The 25,792-nt window shown below is 38.9% G+C and overlaps 1 protein-coding gene across 1 annotated transcript in view; it reads right to left on the reverse strand.

Annotated features, from left to right (window-relative positions):
• Positions 1-1,596: 1,596 nt before the first annotated feature.
• LOC126249428 (4-aminobutyrate aminotransferase, mitochondrial) overlaps positions 1,597-25,792 on the reverse strand; it is a 97,006-nt gene continuing 72,810 nt past the window's right edge. The window contains exon 10 of the mRNA XM_049951083.1: positions 1,597-3,713. Coding sequence (XP_049807040.1) covers positions 3,592-3,713 — 122 coding nt within the window. The 3' untranslated portion in view covers positions 1,597-3,591. The remainder of the gene's footprint in view (positions 3,714-25,792) is intronic.

Raw genomic sequence — 25,792 nt, forward strand, 5'->3', positions numbered from 1 at the left:
AGAAATTTTAATAAGGAGATATATTTTCTTATATGGTGTATGATATTTTTTGCGAATATGTTTTGAGCAGTTTGTATTTTTTTGTATTGTAGGTTTAGGGTCAGTTTCAGTAAACTAAAATAATCTTGAATCTGAGTGTGTGATATGTTTTGCAAATAATTTACAGCTAATCGTCTACACAATGGACTACATACTCAGCTATTTGGCAATATCTATTTACATAACACAGTGTGAGGGTGATGTGACAAAGCAGCTAAATTGTTTACATATGTTACATTAACCCCCCCCCCCTCCCAATCCCCCAAATTCTTTTTTTTTTTTTTTAATTTTTACAAATTTTGTGATATCTTCAATATTGTCATTTATAATGCATGTGCACAGTACCTTAAAATTTCAATAATTTCACATTTTGTTATCATTATTCATATGTAAACATATACCCAGTTACTGTCTTCCTGGTAAGGTGGATAAAAAGCTATAGAAATAAGTAACGTATTTATACATTCAGTAAAGAAAATATGTTTGTGACAATTACACTCAATTTCAAGATCATTAATGATTGTAGGTAAAACATTGTTACTGAAATAGAATAACCAGCATAAACCAACCAAATATTATTACTGTATCTGGAAGTTCATTTTGAAGAGATCCATTATTTAGTTACTCAGAAATGTAATTTTGTAAATTATAATTTGTGAAAAATATGCATGCAAGAACTGACACATTCAATTTCTGCTATTGTAAACTTACAAAAGAGGCACTGTTGGTAGCCATTTTAGTTATCTGTGTGGTGAGTTACGGAAAAGCAACATCTGTGTCCAAAAATATGTACACAATTTAGAACAAAAGTAAGCACATGCACTGCATGCTACATAAATTTTGCATCCTTGAGTTTGTTCCATTATTCAATGACTGTTTTTAATGATTGATGGTGAATTTGTGATTATTTTCCTTGACAGTGTTTTAAACTTCAACAATGGCTAGTGAAAATTGTACAATAGGATCAAACTATGAACTGTGTTATTTCCAAATGATAATTACTGTGTACATCATGTTTGTACCAATATGACTGTAACATTTGAAGAATAGTGCTTTAAGAGTTTTATTCAGTGACTGTTAATTATGTGTGTTTACCACTTATGAAGGTCTGTAAATAATTACATCAGTGTTAGGTTACTGCACTCAAACAATATTTCAGGACATCTACGAAGTGCAGTAAATGACTTCTCATTTATCTGTACTGTAATTAAAATAGATTACACTCCGATCGGCCACAAACAGTTGTTCATTCAGCATCCACGAGAAATTAACGTGTTTGAACTTCAGTTTTTGGTGTGAGCTACATTAGTGACAGTAAATTATACCTACCACCAATTTTCAGCCAATTTTGATAGAGGCACTGCTACTGAGGATAACTGTGCAGGTAAAAACAGGTAGGCTACCAGTTTCACCTAAGTATATGAACTTTTAAGTTGAAGTTTTTAGTACCAATACCATAATTCTATGAAAAGTGTATGAGATTGTACTTTAGCTACAGCTTATATTTGTAACAAACATACTTAAATAATTAGGAAATTCAAAATTACTGTTAAATAATTTACCAGCAAAATGTGACCTTTATTTTTCAAATTTTTTTTGTTAAATATACAATGATGTTACTGTATCATATAAATATATGGCTGTGTTTGGAAGACTTGATGAACACAAGCGTTTCATATTCAGTCTACTAAATTACTGACAATGATTGCTGATTAAGCTAACAATATCTTACTTTCTTTAAAAGAAAAATTATAAAAAGCACAGTTAAAATAAATTCAGTCCTATACAGTGAAACTACCTTAGACAAATTAACTCAGCATCATTCAATATACAACCAATCACTAGAATATGAAATCTAAGTTTCAATTAATATACTGACTTCATTAACTGTTTCATGCAGTCTGCATATTATGTGTCAATTCTAACAATTATTTTGATATTTTTCGATAAATACAATACCATAACAGAGAGTAATAAAATCTAGCTATCAGAAGTAATTACAATACTTGGGAGTAAATAAACTTTCTATATAATACAAGGCATTTATGTGTGCTAATTCTCTCTCTCTCTGACAAACAAAACATGACACATGAATTAGTATTGCTGAAACATCAGTATTTTGGAAGACTACCATACTTAATATCTATTGGTGACATATATGTATAGTCAAAACAGCTTATTTTCTTCATTTACACATGGGAAAGCAAATAATGTGCCAATTGACTGCTCCATGGTAACTAAAAAAAAGTTACATTCATTTTGTACTTTTCTCATTCAGCCTTTTCTACTCCTTTCATTATTTTAATTGTTTATATCTCCATAACATCAACATTTGGAGCACCATTGTGAAGTTGGAACAGCTTAATGACACATTCTTGAAACACAGAAGGAAAAGTTATGATATTGATTTTTCCAGCAGTCTATATTAGATATCATTAGCTGCCAATAAATAATAGAGCTACTGTCTCTAGGATGTTTTACTTGAATGTTTAAGACTAGTAATCAGTTTCATAAACAGGTTACAGAGAAGCAAAAAGTGATGATCTTTATTTCAGAATGTGAACTGTGGCAAGGAAATAAAAGAAAATTTTATCTCAGGATTTTGTGAGGCTCCTATATATTTTTCTTTTGTACTTTTACTTCTTCAATTTTGTTACACAGTTCAGCATTCGGCATTGGACAGACCATGTGTAATGACAATAGGAAGGTAAAAAATATAAAAGTGGACCAATGGAAGAACACTAATTCATGCGAAATATATGTACAACATAAATGAACTAAAGCACAACATTAGATGCTAAACAAAAAAATGCATTCATCATAAGAATTTTGTGCAACACACAAAATATGAAAAGTACAATGGGAAAAAATAAAACAAAATCAGTAAATGCAAATTACAGTCTTTAAATTGCAGAATGTTATTTATGATATAAGTGAATTGTCAGTTTTTAAAAGTATTATCAAATGTTACACTATCTTACACCATCTCTGTTTAAACAATCTTCAGGAATATTGGCAACATATCCAGAATTTTTTTTTTTTTATTCATTTTTAGATGGCTTTCACTTTTAGTTGCACTGGTTAATCTCTTTGGTGTCTTCAACAACATACTCTTTGCAAGACTGAACACAACAATCTTGCAGGAGTTAAAATCTCACAATCATAAAAATCAATACAAAAATTTTACAACACAAAGACATTATTATGCCAACAAAGCAGCAAGTGTAAAACAGTTTAAAAAAATTAATAATAAAAATAGTTAAATGTTTGTCGTGCCAGTAAATAAAGCTCTATTAATGTAGTACACATCAACTTCAGTGAATTATTAAAATTTTTACTAATAATATTAGGTAAGTATTAAAAAATTATTTTCAGACATGTTTTTTCTTCTGTTTTCCAAGAAGATAATGTATTACAATTGTTTGCTTCTCCGTGCTGTGTATACAGCTTATTGTTTATGTAAAGAAATTTAAAAATCCAATAAATTTCTGTAGAGAAGTCAACTATTAGGTTTTTAAAATTACGCCCCAGAACTGATCTCCACAACTGGGTTTATTTAGTTTCACGTAGAACTTGTCGGAATTGGTCCAGAAAAATTTCAGCATGTTGGGTCTGGAATATCAGAGCTGGTCGTATACGAATGCTGTACTCTCCGCATCCCCCAGATTGTATTCCTGTTAAAAAGAAATCATACATTTGAAGATAATAGCAGCTTGTACTATCAATGAGCAAGAAGTTCTGATTCTAAGTTAAAAGAAAAGTTTCAATCAAGACCCCTAACAGATTATCCTGGTGTTGAAACCAAAGACAACAGATAGACCCAAATTATTAAATTCCACATTTAGTAACACATTTGTGCATACAAATACTACTACCATACCAATTTTTGAATGCTACATATAATGATGAATGATAGATATTGAAATAATCACTTCTGGCATTGGAAAATGATTAAGAGAATGTTGATGAATGTGGGCCACACAACAGCATGACCACCATCACCCTTACTGTCAGTATGTCATACTTGTGGGTGGAGGGGATGAAGGCTTTCCCCAAAGGCAGAGTTGTGTATCATGTATGATTATTATTATTATTATTATTATTATTATGGGTTTAAAGCGTTTAAACATCTTGGCTATCAGTCCCTAGCTGCCCTGGTATGGGAAAAGCAGAATTTACAGCTCCAGGGTTTGTGGCCTTGCTGTCGTGATTGAAAATTTGCATGGCAGTAGCTCAACTCGCATGGCTAAAAGTGAGGTAAAACCCTGGCAGCTAAAACTGTAGATGCTCCTGAAGGTTACAGTAAGTAGGGTTGTCATAGTCAGTAGAGTTAAAATAGGGTAGGAAATGATTACTGTACTGACTAGAGAACTAATTAGCTTAAACGGACAAAATATGTACATAAATTTTTTAAAACACACGACAGTGCAGACATAGAAAGTAACTGGAGGCTACTCGGGCCATGCACCTCAGCGATATGTGCTACAACCTCCCCCCCCCTCCCCTCCCCCCCATGCCCCTGCCTAACATTGAGATGCTAAAACCCACTTTTTATCAGGAAATGATGTAGGACTTCATTAGCTAATTCTTACTAATAATATTAGGTAAGTGTGGGTAAGTGTGAAAATCATTTGCAGACATATTTCTTCTTCAAACTTCCTGGCAGATTAAAACTGTGTGCCCGACCGAGACTCGAACTCAGGACCTTTGCCTTTCACGGGCAAGTGCTCTACCAACTGAGCTACCGAAGCACGACTCACGCCCGGTACTCACAGCTTTACTTCTGCCAGTACCTCGTCTCCTACCTTCCAAACTTTACAGAAGCTCTCCTGCGAACCTGCAGTTTGGAAGGTAGGAGACGAGGTACTGGCAGAAGTAAAGCTGTGAGTACCGGGCGTGAGTCGTGCTTCGGTAGCTCAGTTGGTAGAGCACTTGCCCGCGAAAGGCAAAGGTCCTGAGTTCGAGTCTTGGTCGGGCACACAGTTTTAATCTGCCAGGAAGTTTCATATCAGCGCACACTCCGCTGCAGAGTGCAAATCTCATTCTGGAGATATTTCTTCTTCTGTTTTCCAAGAAGATAATGTACCTGCTTCTCCTTGCTTTGGGTACAACTTATTTTTTACTTAAAGAAATTTAAAAATCCAATAAATTTCTGCAGAGAATTCATACTGTTAGAAATTTTAAATTAGGCTCCAAAATTGATTTCTGAAAGTGAATTGATTTAGTTTCATGTAGAACTTGATGTAATCTAACCAGAAAAATTTCAGCACGGTGGATCTGGAACGTCATAGTACCTGAGGTAGGGAGGTAGACAGGATGACTGCTCATCTCACACCAGCCAATAGGATACACAGTGAGAATATGGACTATTGGGAAATGACTAGCACAGCTTCACTGATGGAAGTCCTCTTGGTGAAAGAGGAACTTGTGGGAATATCTGGTGTGGCAAATACGCAATTGGCTCTGTACAATGCCGTCTTTCTTGGATGTCTGGAGGGAAGTGTGCCAACCTTGGTGTTCCCCTTGATTAAACTTTGCTAGTTGAGGGTTATGGTAGCCTGCCACTCCATATCCCATGTTTTCAAACATGGGTGTCACAGTTACAGTCTTATGTCTGTGCCAGTTACTATGAGTTCAAGTTTGTCTCCTGCAGATCTTCTTTAGCTAATTTGTCAGCAAGTACATTTCTGCTCCAGATGAACATTACTGCCATTGCAGCACTGAGGAGATCAACTAATAAGTCTGGGCTGTTAGTAATCAAAACATTTTTGTGGAAGGACTGAGATATGCATTTTAAACAGCTCATGGAATCACTACAAAAAAGGAGTTCTTTAAGGTGAGTTTTAATTTACTGCAGAGCCCATGATATGGTGAACGATTTGCAGCATATACACTGCATGCACTTGGCACAGAATACTTCTTGTGCCCCCTTGCATGTTGCATGTGTCATGGACTTTTGTTCATCCAAGTAGTTGCACATCAAATTTGAGTAGTAGTCGAAAAACAAACAGAAGAGGCATCCGAGAATGGTGGGATTGGCATTTTCTTTAGCGCCAAGGAAGAGGTCCATCTGAATCATAAGCCCTGTTGCACTCCATGTGGGTGCCGAGAGGAAACAATGTACCCAGACAAGAGGGAACAGTCTGAGGTCCTTGCATAGAGCTTCCAGTAATATCTCAGGTGGTCTATCCATTTTTGGGTGATTCACAAACTGATTGAATTGTTGGTTGTGGGGCACTGTTGAGTGATATGGATGGGTAGGCATCTGACAGATTGTGACCGCATCATTCGCCAAGAGTTGCTCAGCCTCAGTGGTGGGATACCAGAAGGATGTCTACAGGGCTCTTAAGGAAAGCTCTATTTGCCAACCACATATCACTGTGGTGAACAGGGTATATCAAGATCAATACTGATGGTGCTGCCAATCTGTAAGCAACACATCCATAGTCCAGGAAGGATCAAATTAAAGCTTTGTAGAATTTCAGAAATGTGCCACAGGAGATTTTGTTGATACATCTGTGGGTATTAGGTTTTCTTATGCAATTTGCTTTCAGCTAGCATACATGGGGTGATCACATAAAATTATTGTCCAATAAAAGGCCTAAAAATCTTAAAGTTACAATGACTTTAAGTAACTGTTTACTGAGGTGAAGTATCTACATAAGTGCAAGACCCAAGTTTTGTGGTAGAAAATTGATATCAATGGTTCAGAGCCCACTTATGTACTTTCTGTATGGCCCTCTGAAGTTAACACACTGTGGTGCACAATGATGAAGAGTGGAACACAGGTGAAGGTCATACACATACAGTAATGTAGAGGGGCGGGTTGGGGGGAGAAATAGACCAAAGCACTAGAATTCAGTTTAAATTCTGATTTTTCTTTCTCATCCCTGTATAGTTTCAGTTTCTGTGAGAATTTTCCTTTTTTTGTCTTATGAGATAGAAAAGGCCTGTACTTTTCTACGACTCTCAGATTATGGCTCTATCAGCTAGTCGTTGGTGGCAGACTGTTACTCTGTTTTGTCCTGAAAGGGAGGGCACCTTTGCAGGCGTTCTCTGGTGAAACTGGAAGGAAGAGGATGAGGCATCTCCAGCTGTGCCAAGGAGATGGTCATTAATACTGCCACGTGTCCGGGGGCTGAGGGAGCTGATGTCCCCTTCCCAGATTGAAAAACAAGCACTGACATGTGGCGAAGGTCAGGAGTTTCTGTCTGAGACCTCATCATCATGCTACTCATGGATTTTGGCACAATGTTGGTAAACATATTGACTAGGTGGAGTCATTCTAACTTTTTTTTTAGCATCTTGATATGACAGACAGTAAAGCATTTCACATTCCTTGAGTTTCTTCTCCTTCTTGAAAACTGAACATGTTGGCAAACAAGGGGCACGGTTATCTGAACAGTTTACACAAGTAGGGGTTTGTTCACAAACATATCCTCATATGTCCTACACACCCCATACGTAGCTTCATTAATACAGCAGGATGACTGCGTCCAAATGTGTGCACCTGAAACACCACACAAGAGGAGAAAAATATTGCTCAACATCACATTATAAACCATGACCTTAGCTTTCTCAGTTAAAACATTTACATCAAAGGTTAGAATGAAATCTCCAGTGACCAATCTATTATCCTTAGGTACTCTCTGCATGTGATGAACAAAATAGACTCAATGCCACTAAGCTAAGATGCATTTCTTCACATGTTTGCAGTGTTAGGTTCCAATGAAATATTACACTTTGAATCCTGCTGAGTTCTTTGAGGAGAGAGAGTAATTGATATATTTGTGAGCTTATCAAAGACCTGAAATGCCTGTGGTTGCTTAGCAAAGTTTCGATCAACAGAGATCTATTTCTCATATTCTCTAGTGCACCAACTTATTCTCAGTATTTTCAATGGAAAACAGTGGATTTGCCATTGCAAAAGTTTCTTCATCTGTTCTGCAGCATACCAAGAACTGGGCGAACTCTCTACCTCCATATTCTTGCCCGACCCTCATCCTATAGCATACCCATAGACAAATGCCATGGGATTGTAACCCTTGGCATTAAGAACTTACTTTCTATCTGCTGAGAAGCCAGTGTTGACACAGCCACTAGTATGGGTGAGTTTGATCCTCTTCATTGCTGATCTTCCATCTTGTTGTTATTCGCTGTGCTCAGAGGCTCTCCTATGGGCATCATTGTAGCATGGCAAAGGCTACCTCACTTAGTAGCCATTGCCTGAAGTCTCAGTGCCTCAGACTGGACAGACACCTATTCCTCGGCACACATGGGGAGGTTACAGTTCTGGCATCAGCAGTGCGATCCTTGCATTTCGAGGCAGGTAAAAACTCAGAGGGTACATGATGAACCATCTCCCCCCATCCCCCCCCCCCCCCTCTCTCTCTTATGACAGTGACTACCACAGTGGTTTAAGTAATTAAGACAACAAGGTTTATGGAGAGGTTGTGAAATGAGATAAAATTGATGAAGTGGCTTCATAAAATCAAAATCCTTAATGTAAAAGTTGGTTCAAGTCTCCTTTTAATTACCTCTTGTGACAAGTAAGGAACAACCACAAGTCTGTTCTAGCCCCCCGATATCATTCGTAGTGCTTATAATGTATGGAAGTCGTCCTAACAATTAAATAAAAAAAAACTGTCATCATGATACACTAAACTAAGACACTGAAAAATCATATAATAAAAATGCTAAACTGACTGCACAAGCTATCCATTCAGAGCATACTGACTTTCCCTTCCCAGCACTTAAGGGGTCAGACCTGACAGTTCACAAAATTTGAAAACCCATGACACACTGGTGTCAGCAACAGTGAGGAGCCAAACTGAGGGTTGTCTTTATGTCAGCATATATAACACATGTAACCACAACATGCTGGTCTGAACGTGGCACACCCAGAAACTTCATGGAGGGATGGATCGATGAGGAGAAAACCGTGGGTTAATGGGCAATATCCTGTACACAGTCTTGTGAGCACATCAGTGTGGTTGTCATGAAATCCATCATACCAGCATCGTTGATTTCACTGTCTGTAGTTTGTTGTTTGCCACTGACACATGATTTTTCTGTCCAACAACGAGATGAAGGTAAGCAATAGGACAGCACATCGACATACAACACCACAATTACACACTTCTCTGGCTGCTTTGTCATTTCCCTATGTCTCAATGTGTCCAGGTATTCAGCACAAGTATGTGTTGATCCATAAACCACAACACCATAAGCTAATTGTGACCTGACAAATGCCCTATAAAACATCAGGAGACAGGACCTGTCAATTCCCAACACCTTTCTGCAGAGGAATTTCAAAATATTCAATGATTTGATGCTCTTTGTATGCAGGTGTTTCAGGTGCAGAAGCTACATTAATATTGTGTCAAATAGTAGGCTACAAAAGTGCTCATTGTCCTTAAAATTTGAAAAAATGTTCCCCATCATGGGTTCTGGTTGGTTAAAACTTCAATAAGCACAGATAAAAATCAACACAGATAGTCATTTCTAGTGACAACCTAAAAACCAGTTTTATTGGCCCAACTTTTCAGTCTCATGATAGTCAACTGTAGCTGCCTCATTGCCTTCTTAAGACTGGAGAAAGAGCAGAAGATTGGACAGTCATCCACAAACAAAGAATTTTTAACAGAACTTGTGACTGCTGTGGAGAGGCCACTGATAGTCACTGCAAACAGTTTGAATTGAGTACTCTGCTTTGAGGGATCCCATTCTTCTGAAAGAAGTGGCCAGAGAAGCTATCACCAATGCAATATGAAAAGCATTGAACAAGGAAGGAAGGAAGGACTGAACAAGAAGTGACAGACACCCATGTAGTCCCCATTATGAAGCTGACTAAGGATGTTGTACCTCAAAGAGGTGGTGTACATCTTTTCAAGGTCAAAAAAACACAGACTATGGGTAAATGGTTTCAGCATAAAACACACTACTATGTCACAGTCTCCAGTAGAATTAAGCCCCACAGCAAATTGTGTGCACTGAAGTCATCCATTCCTCCTCATAGGTGGGGAAATGCCTGGAAAAGCTCTGTCAGTGCACCTGCATCCAGCAGTGGAAGATGTAAGAAACCCACTGTTATGTTAGTAGGCATGAGAACTTCCACTGCAACTGTTTGAATGGTCATGACATGAATGACAGGAGAGGATTGGTATCTCTCATTGACAAAAACAGCCACCCCACTCTTAGCCCTATTTAGTAACATTGTCGTCCCTGTAGGGTAGCAACCCCATAATGCAGGTGTGTTGGTGACTTTAAAATGAGTTTACTGTAAGCAGATGCAGAAACAGTCTCTCCTGGATCAAGGGCTACAGTTTTCCAAATGCTACGATAATGATGGAAACTGAATAAATGCATTAAAATCTGTACTGCAGCCAGACATGTGCAACAGAGGAGACATCATTCATGATGAAGCAGCTAGTGCAGTTGTAGTTTTATAGAATAAACATAAACCATCAGAACAGTAGAATAAAGAAACAATTCCATCACAAGCGCAGAAGTATTGATAATAATATAAATAATAATAACAATAATAATAATAATAATAATAATAATGGCAGTGCCACTGCACATCAGATGTGCATGTTGTGACTAGAGTCTCATGTTTGTGCACAAAAAAACCAATAGGTCTGCAGTTACAATCCATTCTGCATGCTACATGTACTGTTGATGTGCGACATGAATCTGCGGAACATTATTGACATTCTCATCAAACTGTTGCATAGTGTCTTGTGTACGTACAACAGAAATAACTAAAGGCAAGAGAAAGTGTGCAGCATTCCTACTGGACATAATTGATCAATGGAATGCATCAAATGCCATCGAAGAGGAAACATTGGATACCGGTGAGCGCACAACAGGTGGGGCAGGATCTTTTGTTTGTGACCAAGTGAATGGACTAGAGTCAATGCCTTCAATATCACTACCAGAAGGGTCCTCAAGCAATAGAAATTATGAAATATCACAGAAGGAGAAAAGGGTAGCATTTTATTCAAGAAAGGAGAATGTCAAAATTATCAAATATTGCCTCAACATCAAAAAACAGCCTAAGCTGACTCAAAAATTTGCACATGACATGATGCCTGCAATGAGAAATAGATTTTGCACTAGATGTCCTGCATGGTGTATGTTGTATGAATGGAAACATCAGTGGGGAAATGGAGAGCTGTCTGTGATGGAGAAGTACAAACATACTACAATGCATATGACTGACACGTTCACGTTCAACACAGTCAACAGGAATGTCTATGTCTACACAATGCAGACATCAAAATGTGGGCAAAAAAAGACAGTTAAATTTCCCAAGATTTGATGCCAGTGACAGATGGGTCCCTGGCTGGAAGCATAAAAACAACACTGTAAGCTGTGAAGTCGAATCAGTGAAAATTTACTGTAACAGAAACGGCATCCAGAAAATGGTAGAGAACTGGCAACAAGCAACTCATACATTCATGACAGCCTACACAGACGCATATATCTGCAATGTCGATGAAAGTGGATTCAACAAGGAGATGACTGAGATGCAGTCTTGTAACTAGAGGTAATAAAGATATTGAAGGAGTTTCACAGTCTGTTCATGCGACAACCCATATATACACAGTTATTCCATTGCTTTCACAGATGGGCAAACTTGCTCCAAAGCTGTTTGTTGTCCTTCAAGAGCCTTGTCCTTTGACTACTCCTACATGTCAGTCCATATTCCCAGAACCAAATTTAATCATCCACTCTCATTTTTCCGGCAAAGTGACCAAAGAACTGTTCAGGACATTTCTACAAGAAGCAGTTGTAGAACGAATCAGTGGAGAGAAACTTCTGCCAATACTGGATTCTTACAGGCCCCATAAAGACTAGTGTTCTTTGTGGCCTGCATGTACAAATAATGTACCAGAAAACCAAATCACAATTCACACAATTCCAGCAAACACTATCTCCATTTGTCTACCACTTGGTCTTCATTTCTTCAGAATGTAGATGCATACGATTCATAAAATGTCCAATGCCACTCAAGATTCTTTGGAAGAGATTAGTCTGCAACAACAGAGTAATCTTCTTAAGCTACAGTCCCTCACATACCATCAGTTGTGTTCTCCAAGTTTCTATAATTTTACCACCACGTGTGGATAATGGCTAAACTCTTTGATGAATCCATATTCTTTGACATTTTGACAAAGTTTCAGACCCAAGCTTTCATGCTGCAATCTACAGGGTGGATGCGCAAATGTGCGATTCATCAAATGTGCCTGGTGTACAGACATAATTTGATTCACACACTTCTTTGTATGCAACCATTATTGTGAAGCCTTTGTTACTGAATGAATGACACTGTGTGTGTGTGTGTGTGTGTGTGTGTGTGTGTCATACTTATTATTGATCTTATTATTTTGTTTATTATTACTACAGTTAGTTTTATCAAGCATATTATTATTATTATTTCTTTACTTTCTCAGATGTTAAGTCTGGTTAAAAATGGAAAGTGACGCGGACCTTGATCAAACGTCACTTCCTTTTAACTGTACGGTATATGTTATATTGCATTTAGGAACTTTCGGGTAATTGAACATGTATCAATAATTACAGATTTCTGTAGTTGTATGTATAAGTTTGGATGTAGCTGTATTGCATTGATGTACTGGTGGATATTGTGTGGTATGACTCCTGTAGTTGATAGTATAATTGGTATAATGTCAACTTTATCCTGATGCCACATGTCCTTGACTTCCTCAGCCAGTTGGATGTATTTTTCAATTTTTTCTCCTGTTTTCTTTTGTGTATTTGTTGTATTGGGTATGGATATTTCGATTAGTTGTGTTAATTTCTTCTTTTTATTGGTGAGTATGATGTCAGGTTTGTTATGTGGTGTTGTTTTATCTGTTATAATGGTTCTGTTCCAGTATAATTTGTATTCATCATTCTCCAGTACATTTTGTGGTGCATACTTGTATGTGGGAACGTGTTGTTTTATAAGTTTATGTTGTAAGGCAAGCTGTTGATGTATTATTTTTGCTACATTGTCATGTCTTCTGGGGTATTCTGTATTTGCTAGTATTGTACATCCGCTTGTGATGTGATCTACTGTTTCTATTTGTTGTTTGCAAAGTCTGCATTTATCTGTTGTGGTAATGGGATCTTTAATAATATGCTTGCTGTAATATCTGGTGTTTATTGTTTGATCCTGTATTGCAATCATGAATCCTTCCGTCTCACTGTATATATTGCCTTTTCTTAGCCATGTAGTGCCTTCCCCTTCCAATTTACTTTCTTCGTATCTGTTGATGTTATGTGGTCTAAAGGGTTGTAGAAGTGGTTATGAAATTGCAGTGGTGTAGCCGATGTATTTATATGAGTGATTGCTTTGTGTATTTTGCTAGTTTCTGCGCGTTCTAGAAAGAATTTTCTTAAATTGTCTACCTGTCCATAATGTAGGTTTTTTATGTCGATAAATCCCCTTCCTCCTTCCTTTCTGCTTAATGTGAATCTTTCTGTTGCTGAATGTATGTGATGTATTCTATATTTGTGGCATTGTGATCATGTAAGTGTATTGAGCGCTTCTAGGTCTGTGTTACTCCACTTCACTACTCCAAATGAGTAGGTCAATATTGGTATAGCATAAGTATTTATAGCTTTTGTCTTGTTTCTTGCTGTCAATTCTGTTTTCAGTATTTTTGTTAGTCTTTGTCTATATTTTTCTTTTAGTTCTTCTTTAATATTTGTATTATCTATTCCTATTTTTTGTCTGTATCCTAGATATTTATAGGCATCTGTTTTTTCCATCACTTCTATGCAGTCGCTGTGGTTATCAAGTATGTAATCTTCTTGTTTAGTGTGTTTTCCCTTGACTATGCTATTTTTCTTACATTTGTCTGTTCCAAAAGCCATATTTATATCATTGCTGAATACTTCTGTTATCTTTAGTAATTGGTTGAGTTGTTGATTTGTTGCTGCCAGTAGTTTTAGATCATTCATGTATAGCAAATGTGTGATTTTGTGTGGGTATGTTCCAGTAATATTGTATTCATAATTTGTATTATTTAGCATGTTCGATAGTGGGTTCAGGGCAAGGCAGAACTAGAAAGGACTTAATGAGTCTCCTTGGTATATTCCACGCTTAATCTGTATTGGCTGTGATGTGATATTATTTGAATTTGTTTGGATATTAAGTGTGATTTTCCATTTTTCATTACTATGTTTAGGAACTGTATCAATTTAGGATCTACTTTGTATATTTCCAATATTTGTAGTAACCATGAGTGGGGTACACCATCAAAAGCTTTTTGGTAATCAATGTATGCATAGTGTAGTGACCTTTGTTTAGTTTTAGCTTGATATGTCACCTCTGCATCTATTATCAGTTGCTCTTTACATCCTCGTGCTCCTTTGCAGCAGCCTTTTTGTTCTTCATTTATAATTTTGTTCTGTGTTGTATGTGTCATTAATTTCTGTGTAATGACTGAAGTTAATATTTTGTATATTATTGGTAGGCATGTTATGGGGCGATATTTTGCTGGGTTTGCTGTGTCTGCTTGATCTTTAGGTTTCAGATAAGTTATTCCATGTGTAAGGGTATCAGGGAATGTGTATGGGTCTGCAATGTAACTGTTAAATAATTTAGTTAGATGTGAATGTGTTGAGGTGAACTTCTTTAGCCAGAAATTTGCTATTTTATCTTTTCCAGGGGCTTTCCAATTGTGAGTAGAATTAATTGCTTGGGTGACTTCATGTTGCAAAATTATCACTTCAGGCATTTGTGGTATCATCTTGTATGTGTGTGTTTCTGCTTGTATCCACTGTGCATGCCTGTTATGTTGTACCGGGTTTGACCATATGTTGCTCCAGAAGTGTTCCATGTCTGTTATGTTTGGTGGATTGTCTATTTTAATGCGTGTGTTATCTATTGTCTGGTAAAATTTCTTTTGGTTTGTGTTGAATGTTTGGTTTTGTTTCCTTCTATTTTCACTTTTTTTGTATCTTCTAAGTCGTTTGGCCAATGCTTGTAATTTCTGTTTCTTTTCATCTAATTGCTCTATCGCTTCTTGTTGTGAGATTTTACCTAACCTTTTTCGTTTTTTTTTCTGACATTTCATTTCTTATAAATTGTGTTAGCTGTCCGATGTCCTTTCTCAGTTTTTCTATTCTGATCTGTAGCCTGTGTTGCCATGCTGGTTTTGTGGGTTTCTTCTGTGTGCTGGTTGGTTCTGATCTCTGCCTAGTGTGTATATTTAGTGTAGTGAATGCTTCTATATAAAGCAGTAGTTGTAACTCTTCCATAGTTGTATTTTCATTTATTTTGTTGTGTATGATTGTGTTGATAGTTTTTATTGTTGTTTCGACTTGTGGGTTATTTGGTGGTCTATGCAAGAATGGTATAATGTCTGTATTTGTGTCTTTGTATTCTATATATGTCAGCTGAAATTTTTCTTCTATATCTAACATGTGTGTCACTTCGTGTTCTATTTGTGCTTGTTCTGGCGGCTGTCTTAAGATTTTTCCTCTGATTGTTTAATTGATGCGTGTTGTTCTTTGTTTGTTTGCTCTGGGATGTTTGAGTCCATTACTGTATTTTCTTCTTCTTCTGTTTGCACATTATTTTGTTCCAGTATTTGTTGTATTTGTTGTTTGATGTTTTCTAATTCTGACTGGGGTATCCTGTTATTTTTGATTATTACACGGATCTGATCAGCTAGTCGTTGTTCTGTTAAAAATTTTAATTCTGGGTATCTGGTAATAAATGTTGTGTATACTTGTGATCTGTATCCAGTTGTGTTGGTTCCTAGGTTTGTTGCTTGGTAATAACAGAACATGAGGTGTCGATTAACTTCATCTGACCATCTCATCCTCTGTCTTTGTTTTCCTTCTAGGGTGGTTGCAGGAAGCATATCCTGCAAAACACCTCTATTTGGATTTAAATCATTTTCCAGTTGGCTAGCAGTGTTTATTATTATTATTATTATTATTATTATTATTACTTTCGCATGTGTGATGCAATTTTTTCTTTATTTTTCTGCACTGACCGTATATTCTGTGAAACCAGGTTTACCATTTTCAAAGAAGCTAAGGGAAAGCAGACTACCAAGAGAACATTGCTATAAACTCCAAATAGTCCTGGTTTGAACTGAGGTCCCTTGATATGATGATCTAACTTCCCCATGGAATCTCTGAGTACTGGTGACTCAGTTATGCTTTTCCTGTGCTCCATAGTTCTGGTGTTACTTTTAGTTAACATTTACGCCAATTCTGCTGGATGATAGCACATAGTACAAACTAAATCAGTTTTAGTTGATACTCGATTGACATACAACATTTGGTACCGCTCTGAGCATCTGACATCTGGAGGTTTGGGTGTTAGAGGGCCTCTGATGGTGTGCTGTAGTATGTGGCTGATGTTCAAAGTCCTTAAATGATGACTTCTAAATGATTTCAAGGTCAAGTGCAGTTTTCTCCCTGCAGGTACACTGACATGTTCATGTGTCTGTACTTGATTCTGAGTTGTCTGTGCAGATGCATCACTTTCAGTGACAGACTTCTTAAAGATGGGGACAGCCCTCTCTTCTCTAAGTTGTGAGACACTGTTCATCAGGTCCCTCCACTGAGGCCTGTCCAGCTTGGATAGCCCTGCTACCACTGGAATAGCCCTCAGTGTCATTGACGTGTGCCTACAATCAAGCAGTTTAAGCAGTGTCCCCCAGGAGGGAATTACGACAACTCAAAGTGAATACTAAGAGCAATGAAGAAATTACTATTAGATTTAACTGAGGACACTGTATAATGATCCCCTTTCTTAGCTTGCATTTATCAGAAACCTCTTGTATAACAAACAGTCCCAGGTGACTGGAAAAGAGCCCAAGTAATTCACGCGAATAGAAAATATAAAGAGATTGTATGCACAGAACAACAGACTGGTATCCTTAATATCAAACTGTTGCAGAAACCCAGAGGACTTCTATGTTTTAATGTTCTGACACTTCTAAGAACTTGCACAATAAGTAAATATTTTTAAGCCAGCTGTTGAGCTCAGTGAAGTCACCTGTGATTTAAGACCTCTGGGGGAAATTCTGCTTCAAGATGATGTTATTGTGATAATAATAATTGGAAGGATATCAGTAACAACTGTATGCTCAATTAAACAATTTAGGAAGACAAAGGGCACAAACCTGAGAATACTTCTGACACTAATGTGTTGAGTGTGTCACTCTGAGTGAGATGACAAGTCCTGAATGATGTATTCTTTTGCAAGTCTAAATGCAGAGCTTCAGGAGTCAGCCAACAGGGTGTTGTACAAATCTGTTTTAGGGTGTAGCACTATAAATAGCTTTCTTCTTAAAATTGTCACTGTAATCACAGTACATCTTCAACCTGGGATGCTGTCAGTAAGCATATAAAAGTGGAATTGTGTGTGTGCATGGAGATATGCTAAAAACACAAATTTTAATAATATGTGAAAGTGAAAACTGGAAAAATGTCAGGGACACAGATCATGCATAATGTATCATCATTTGGAAGTCACATAAACTGAACAGATGCACCTTGTTGGATTCAAGTTAATATTACATTATGGCATGTATAATATAAAAAAGTGGGAGTTGCAACACAAACAGAAAGTAGAATAAAATTCCAGGTCTTAGACCTAAATGAATACTGCATTGATCAGTCTTTGAGTGTTGTGTTTCAGTAACATGCACTGAAACATACAAGATTGCAGACCTAATAGTGTACAAGGACACACTTTAAAAAAATGTTAGTCAGTTTTGAAGTGTTGTATTTCAGATAATTTGATCCCAGATGTTACCCACTCTTACTCTCAAGCTTCCAATGTAGTTGTCCCTCATACAATTGTAAAAGAAAACCAGATTCACAGTGCTGTCTGAATATTTTTATGAAATATTTGAATTTATTATCTACCACGTGTCCTTGATATACTTCCTCCCATTGTTTGTCCAGTAAATTATCCGTGAGCAATGGACAAAGTCAGCATTTATGGTTCTATGAAACAGTTTAAACTTCAGTAAGCAATTAGAGAGAATAAAACTTAATGGAAACAACTGAAAGACATTGTACGTAGAGATATCAATATTTTCTTCATTTCAGATAGTACTTATCAAGAGCACCTACCATAAAGTAACATTTCCAATAAGAATAGGCGAACACAGTGCAACAGTAATTATTAATTTATTTCTAAATACAATTGAGTTTTATGAAAGATGCATGCACCACTTAGTATGTGGTTCTCTGACCATGTTAGTCAAATGGCAAGAATAAAGGATCCGTGTAAACCAATTTTAACTAAAAAGGGGAAGGTACACATTCTTATAATCATAAATGCTGACTTGGTCCACTGTTCAAGGATAATTTACTGGACAGACAATGAGAAGAAATTTATCAAGGACACATGGTAGATGATAAGAAATTTGAATATATTCTAAAAATATTCAGACAACATTATGAATCCTGTTTTCTTTTACAATGGTATCAAGGACAATTATATTGGAAGCTGAGAGCAAGGGTGGCTCACATCCGGCATCAAATTATCTGAAATACAACACTTCAAAACTGACTAACATTTCTGATGTGTGTCCCAAAGATGTGCTGTGATTACAGTGTCAATTTTAAGAAGAAGGCTATTTATAATGCTACATCCTAAAATATATTTGTACAAATTATGAGAAACATTCAATAGTAAAATCTTCTTGTCTGGTCAGCTGAGTGGTGGTTTCATCTTGTCTCAACATTTGACGAGTTTTGCATCCATCATCTTCCAGCAAAGTGTCAGGATGCTGTGTTCTGTGTATCTATATAGTCGCTCGACTGCTGACCTTTTCTGTGTGTGAGCCAATACATGCTTCCAGAAGAGGGTGCCTTGCTGGTGGTTGGGCAACATGGCACAGCTCTGCTGCAGGCAAAGAGTGCTGACGTCTATCCATTCTGTCCAGGGATGCGACTGCCTTCACAAGAGAGCACCCATATTGTATTTTCTGAATGGTGGAATCAAATGTTGTGCTGAGTTGAAATCCTCCACCCCACTTTATTAGGGTGTTGTGCAGGTTTTGACAGTCAAGCCACAGAACCCACTGACACTGCATAGTTTCTTCATTTCTTTAAAATAGAAGGTGTGTTCCTTCTTGAGGCTATGCTCTGGCACTGCATACTTGTCTGTCTGCTATAGTTGAATATTCCCAATGTGTTCTATATGGAGCTGAGAGATGCATTGCTGTGTCTCTCCAATGCACAACATCCCACATTTGCACTCAGTGCTATAAACACTTGGTGTCTGCAGTTTTAACTGGTCTTTGGTTGAGTCAAGCATGTCCTTAAATTTCTTTGTTGAATAGAAAACAATCTGTATTTGATGTTTCTCTCCAGAGAAAACCTGCAGGAGTTCCAATGCCATCTCAGTGGCACATGACAGCATCAAGTTCGTTATGGAGACTTAACACGATGGAAGCCTACCCTTCTTGGATATTTTGACCGAGTGAAATCCAGACACCAGGTCAGGAGACTCAGTTTATGGGAAGAAGACACATATGGACCTTTACCTTAATCTCAGAGATGTCCGAATATATTGCAGTGCAACTTGGTACCAACCACCTTAGCACAAAGAAACAGGACCATCTGCAGTAGGATTAGCCTGCCACATGAGTTACAGCACCTGCGCAGTGCTTTCCACAAAAATGGTTATGATAAGATACACCTTGAAGGCAGATAGGAGGACAGAAGAAGAAGAAGAAGTCAAATGTGTCATATTCCTGCATATGCAGGACCACCAACAGCCAAGATTGCAAGAATATTGGAGAAAACATCAATCAAAAGCGGTTTTCCGTGCAACGCAAAAATTAAGGACATGTTTGGCTAATCAAAAACTGGCTAGGCCTACAGATGCCAACTGTTTGTAGCCCTGAGTGCAAATGTCTGATGAAGTACATCAGAAAGACACAGTGGTGCATCTTAGTGCCATACAGAACATAAGAAACAGTCAGTTAGGGTAAACAGATGAGTCTGCAGTTGCAGAGCATTGAATTAACGAGGAACACACCTTTGATTTTGAACAAATGAAGCTATGCAGTGCCAATGGTTTCTGGAACTTTACTGTCAAAGACACAGTAGAAATACACCTGCACAACAACCCAGTAAACCAGGGGTGACGATTTCAAATCAGCACAGCATTTGATCCTGCAATTATGAAAATAACATAGGGACACTCCATTCTGAATGCAATGACATCCATGGACAGACAACGGTACTGTCTGTCCACAGCAGGGCCATGCAACATTCCCCCACCACTAGCATGGCACCCTCTTCTGGAAGTGTGTTATTGGTTTGCACACAGAAGAGGTTAGCGTTCCAGTGGCTACATAGATATGCAGAACACAGCAAGACAACACTTTGCCTGAAGATGATGGGTACAAAACTCACCTAAATGTTGTGACAAGATGATGCCACCACACTGTTAATCACCTAAGAAGATTTTATCATTGGAATATCCCGAGAAAGTCGACAATCCCAGAGAAACACTCAGTTTCAGACAGTGATTACATTGATCCAATGAATACATTCTCCAAAGTCCAGTCTCTGGGGCAATCATTCAGTGAAAATTTGAAGTAGTTTTAACATGGGCATATAAATTTGTTATTAAATAGGGACAATGACCATATTATGGAATACATTGAACACAGCAGTGTATGCATGGTAACTTTGGTTAGGAGGCTTGGACCTTTGCTCTCATTCTGATTATTTAGAACAGTCAGTTTCATATGCCAACTGAGAACAGGTAATACTATTCCAAGATTTGATGAATTTATTGTCACAGGCCTAGTTAGCCCTCTGGAAGGATAATCAATTTTAATTTTTCTCTGGCAATTTATTTACATGTTTTAATTTATCGTAAAAGCTGAAGGATTCAGTATATAATGGCATTGGTTACTGGGGTAGAGGAAAAGGTGAGGAGGAGTAACAAGACTGAGCGTGCATTGGTGGAATAGAGGACCATGTAGTTCTGGGATGGGAACAGGGAAGGGGCTAGATGGGTAATGACAATGACTAATGAAGGTTGATGCCAGGAAAGTTACGGAAACATAGGATATATTGCAGGGAGAGTTCCTACCTGTGCAATTCAGGAAAGCTGGTGTTGGTGGGAAGGATCCAGATGGCACAGGCTGTGTAGGAGTCACTGAAATGGAGAACGTTGTGTTGGGTGGAATGCTCAGCAATGGGATGGTCCAGCTGTTTCTTGACCACAGTCTGTCACTGGCTATTCATGTGGACAAACAGCTTGTTGGTTGTCAAGCCCACATACAATGCAACACAGTGGCTGCAGCTTAGATTGTAGATCACATGACTGGTTCCACATGTAGCCCTGCCTATGATGGAATAGTTGACGTTTGTGACTGGGTTGGAGTGGATGGTGTAGAAGTATGGGACAGATATTGTGTATAGGTCTATTACAGGGATATGAGCCATAAGGTAAGGATGGATGAGGATATTGTGTAGGTTCAGTGGGTGGTGGAATTCCTCCATGGGAGAGGTGGGAAGGATAGTGTGCAGGACATTTCTCATTTCAGGCCACAACGAGAGGTAGTCAAAACTCTGGCAAAGAATGTAATTCAGTTGCTCCAGTCCTGGATGCTACTGAATCATGAGCGGATTTCTCCTCAGTGGCCAGGCAATGGGACTTCGGGAGGTGGAGAGATAAGGTACGGGAGATATGTTTTATGAACAATGTTGAGAGGGTTATTTCAGTCTGTGAAGGCCTCAGTGAGACCCTTAGTACATTTTGAGAGGGACTGCTCATCATTACAGATGTGATGGCCATGGGTGGCAAGGCTGTATGGAAGGGATTTCTTTGTGTAGAATGGGTGGATTGCTGATGGTTGGTAGGTTTGATATGATCAGGGGTACTGATGTAGCCATCTTTGGAGGTCAACGAGGAAGGTGACTTTCTGGGTTCAGTAGGACTAGGTGAAGCGAATGGGGGAGAAGGTGTTGAGTTTCTGGAGGAATGTGGATAGAGTGTCCTCATTCTCAATCCAGATCACTAAGATGTCATCAATGAATCTGAACCAAGTGAGGGGTTTGGGATTCTGGGTGGTTAGAAAGGATTCCTCTAGATGGCCCATGAATAGGTTGGCATAGGAAGGTGCCACGTGTGTGCCCATAGCCATACCGTGGATCTGTTTGCAGGTGATGCATTCAAAAGAGAATTCATTGTGGGTGAGGATATAGTTGGTCATGGTGACTAGGAAGAAGGCTGTAGGTTTGGAATCCTTTGGGCATTGGGAAAGATTGTGTTTAATAGTGGTAAGCCCATGAGCATTAGGGATCTTGGTGTTGAGGGAGGTGACATCAATAGTGACGAGCAGGGCATGATGTGGCAGAGGAACTGGTACTTTGGTGAGAGTTGGAGGAAATGGTTGGTATCTTTTATGGACTTTAGGAAGCATGTAGAAGGTAGGAGTGCAGGGAGTGGTAAGGGCAAGGAGAGAAATGGATTCCAGGGAGAGGTTCTGCGATGGGCCTAAGGATTTGACGAGAGATGGGAGATCTTGTTGGATTTGTGGAATCGGGTCACTGTTGCTGGATTTGTAGGTGGATGAATCTGACAGCTGGCAGAATCCTTCTGGCAGCTAATCCTTGTGGTCCAAAACAACAGTGGTGGGCCCTTTTTCAGCAGGTGGATTATAAAGTGGTTCTTTCTGTAGATGTAAGGTTAGTTCGAATGTTGAGGAATTTGGGGAATGATGGAGAGGCTAGGTTTTACATTAAGGAACTCTGAAAAGTTAATGGCAGGTGATTTGGGGGCAGTAGGGATGGATCACAGTTGGATGGAGGCGTGAACTGAGTCAGGCAAGGTTCAACATTGGTCTTTGGCTCAATCTGTAGTGTTGGTGGCAAAAAAGTGTTTCTTTAACAAATCCTGCATGATTGAGTTGGGGAGTGGGGCTAAAGATGAGACCTTTGGAAAGGACTGATACATCTGTGGGCCTAAGGTTTTTTGAGGAAATGTTCATGACTGTGTTTTGGGTTTGTTTAGGTTCTGGATTTGTGTAGTGGTGGGACACAATTTTTTAGGGTAAGGTAAATGTAGTAGGTCTACGAGGCAGGGTTTGTCAGCTATGAGGGGACTTGGGGGAGGTTTGGAGGTAGTTGTTGAGCTGGTGGATAGTTGTAGTCCAAGGCAGGAGTAGGTAATGGAGAGGCTGGAGAGTTTTTTGAGGTGGCATTATGCATCTCGCTCTAGTTCCTGGAGGGCAAGAGCTTTAATGTGTTTTATGAGATTGCATAGTAGGTGAATTTTGCGCATGGAGAGAACGTATTGCAAGGAGGTTTGGGCCTCATTGATATGGTTTTGCAGGACTTAAGTTGGCGAGGGTTAAGGACTGGCGGAATCTGAACAGATGGAGGTCACTGTGCAAGGAAGGGTGGCAGCTGGAGATGGTTAATTTGATGGTAAGGCCATTTGGGGGGGGGGGGGATTCCATGAGCCAAGCAACAACACAGGGACAGTATGTGGGACTGCGTTTTGGCTGGGAATCGGGAAACTTTTCTGTATTGACGCAGATGGAAGGAGCAAGGATCCAGGGTGGTGGATAAAAATGCATAAAAGTATATAAATAACATAGCATTACATCCAAAAAGTATTCACAAATGTACACCCTAACACAAAATGAAGAAATGGATGAAATAAGGGGAAATGAAATGAAATCTGAGGGAGTGGTCAATAGTGGAAGGTGAAAACCAACAAATTGGCTTGAAGAGACAATGAGATCAAAGAAAAAATAAAGAAAAAGATTGTACTGTGGGTTGCAGGTCTGTGGGTGGATAAGTGTGAAGAAGCAGATGGCAGATGTGACTAGATTATATGAAGTTAGTAGATGTGAACTGCAATAGAGAGGAGTAGGAGTGAGGTGATGGGGAGGGAGTGGTAGGATGAATTACAAGCTTCTGTGGCACAGGAAAGGTATGGGAAATAACATGCAAAAATATGCAATAGTGATGCACGAAGAGCGATCAATTTGAAGGTACAGGATTAATGTTATAGGCAGGAGTAATGTGGGACATGAGATGCTGTACCAACTCAGCATAGTACTGTAGCTGTCGGTTGTGCACAGCCAACATGGTTTGGAGGTAGTTGTTGAGCTTGTAAGTAGACCGTGCACTGCCCCATTCCCATTCCAACACTACACAGTCTCCTATTCCACTAAGGAACCCTTTCAATGTTTTTGCTTCACTCCTTTCCTGCTATCGCCCCCTGCTCTTGACAGTACCTAGCTGCCCTACCCCTCTCTCCACCTTGTCCCTGTATGCTTCCACAAGCAGCACTTTACCATTCCCACCGCTACTCCACTAACCCTCCCCACCCCAGCTGCCTCCTTATCCCCACCACCTGGTTGTCTCTCCCATAACTCACTGCTTGCAGCCTGGCTTCAGCTGCCAAGGACTGTGGTTGTGTGTGTGAGTTGCGTTTGCGTGAGTGTGTGCATGTGTGTATGTTGTCTATTTTCCATAAAGGCCTTATTGGTCAAAAGCTTACTTTCCAACAGTCTTTTTGTTTTACATATCTGTGACTCAGCATCTCTGCTCTAAGGTGAGTATCAATATTGTTACACTACATGCTGGATTTTACATTGCTTAAATTTTCTAATTGAAATTTTTCATAAATGAAAACACTGTTGAAGTAACATTACACATTTTTGGAAACACAAATTTAGGTCTAGAAGACAATGACACTGAATTTTTGACAGGATTACATTTCAAAATTAGAATGCTCTACAATTTTCAGCACAATGATAACTTACGAATAGGGGTACCTTTCAAAATACAGAATTTCCAATGTTCAATAGAAACAAGAAACTAAGGTTTTCAAGTATGGTGCATCTATCCTAAACCAAACAGTTATTAGTGGGTTGAATTTTCAAGTGCATATGGTTTTGGATGGCTGGTTTAACAATTAAAGGGACTAAGTATGAGACCATTGGTTCCTCCCGCCTGGAACAGCCAAGTCACCAAAACTGCACATCAAAGAAGGGCCTTTTCTGCAAAACTCAAGAAAAGAAAATCCCAAGGTCTACCAGAGGCCCTCAAAGGCAGAAAATGCAATGGGGGTTATACCCCATCAACTTACAAGAGGACAAGAGGCACCCCATCCAACAATACACAGAAAAAACTAGTGACACGAACAGTGTGATAGAAGCGCAGGAAAACACAGGAAGAACACCAAGTAAAACAGAACGTGCAAGAAGGGGAAGAAGAGCAAAAGAATGTATAGTGTTAGGGCTGGGGCAAACCACCAAACCCAGACAGCCGTTACCTGGTTGGGTCAGAGGAGGTAACAAGGCATTCTGCCAACCCCTCAGTGGGCTGACAAGGCTGAGGCGGCCACCCTCAGAGTGATAAAACCCCCTTCATGAATGAACTGTAAAACCAGGTCAGCCACTAATGCATTGTCCGCTAACAGCAGGGGTAGAGTGTCAGGAAGATCAAGAGTCTGCCACACGGCAGCTAGGTTAGGACAGTGCAGCAAGATGCAGACCAACATCATATGGGTGGGCACCACAACAACAGTGGGGTGGATCCTCATGATGGAGGAGGCGACACTGAGTCAACCAAGTATGGCCAATTTGAAGCTGACAAAGGAGGATGGAGTCCTTCCGGGAGGCCCGCATGAAGGACCTCCAAAAATTCGTTGTTTCCTTCATCACTAGTAGTTTGTTTGGCGAAGTCAGAGTATGCTGTTCCATATTTCAGATCTTTAGAA

This window comes from Schistocerca nitens, chromosome 1 (assembly GCF_023898315.1).
Source record: "Schistocerca nitens isolate TAMUIC-IGC-003100 chromosome 1, iqSchNite1.1, whole genome shotgun sequence".
NCBI lineage: Eukaryota > Metazoa > Arthropoda > Insecta > Orthoptera > Acrididae > Schistocerca > Schistocerca nitens.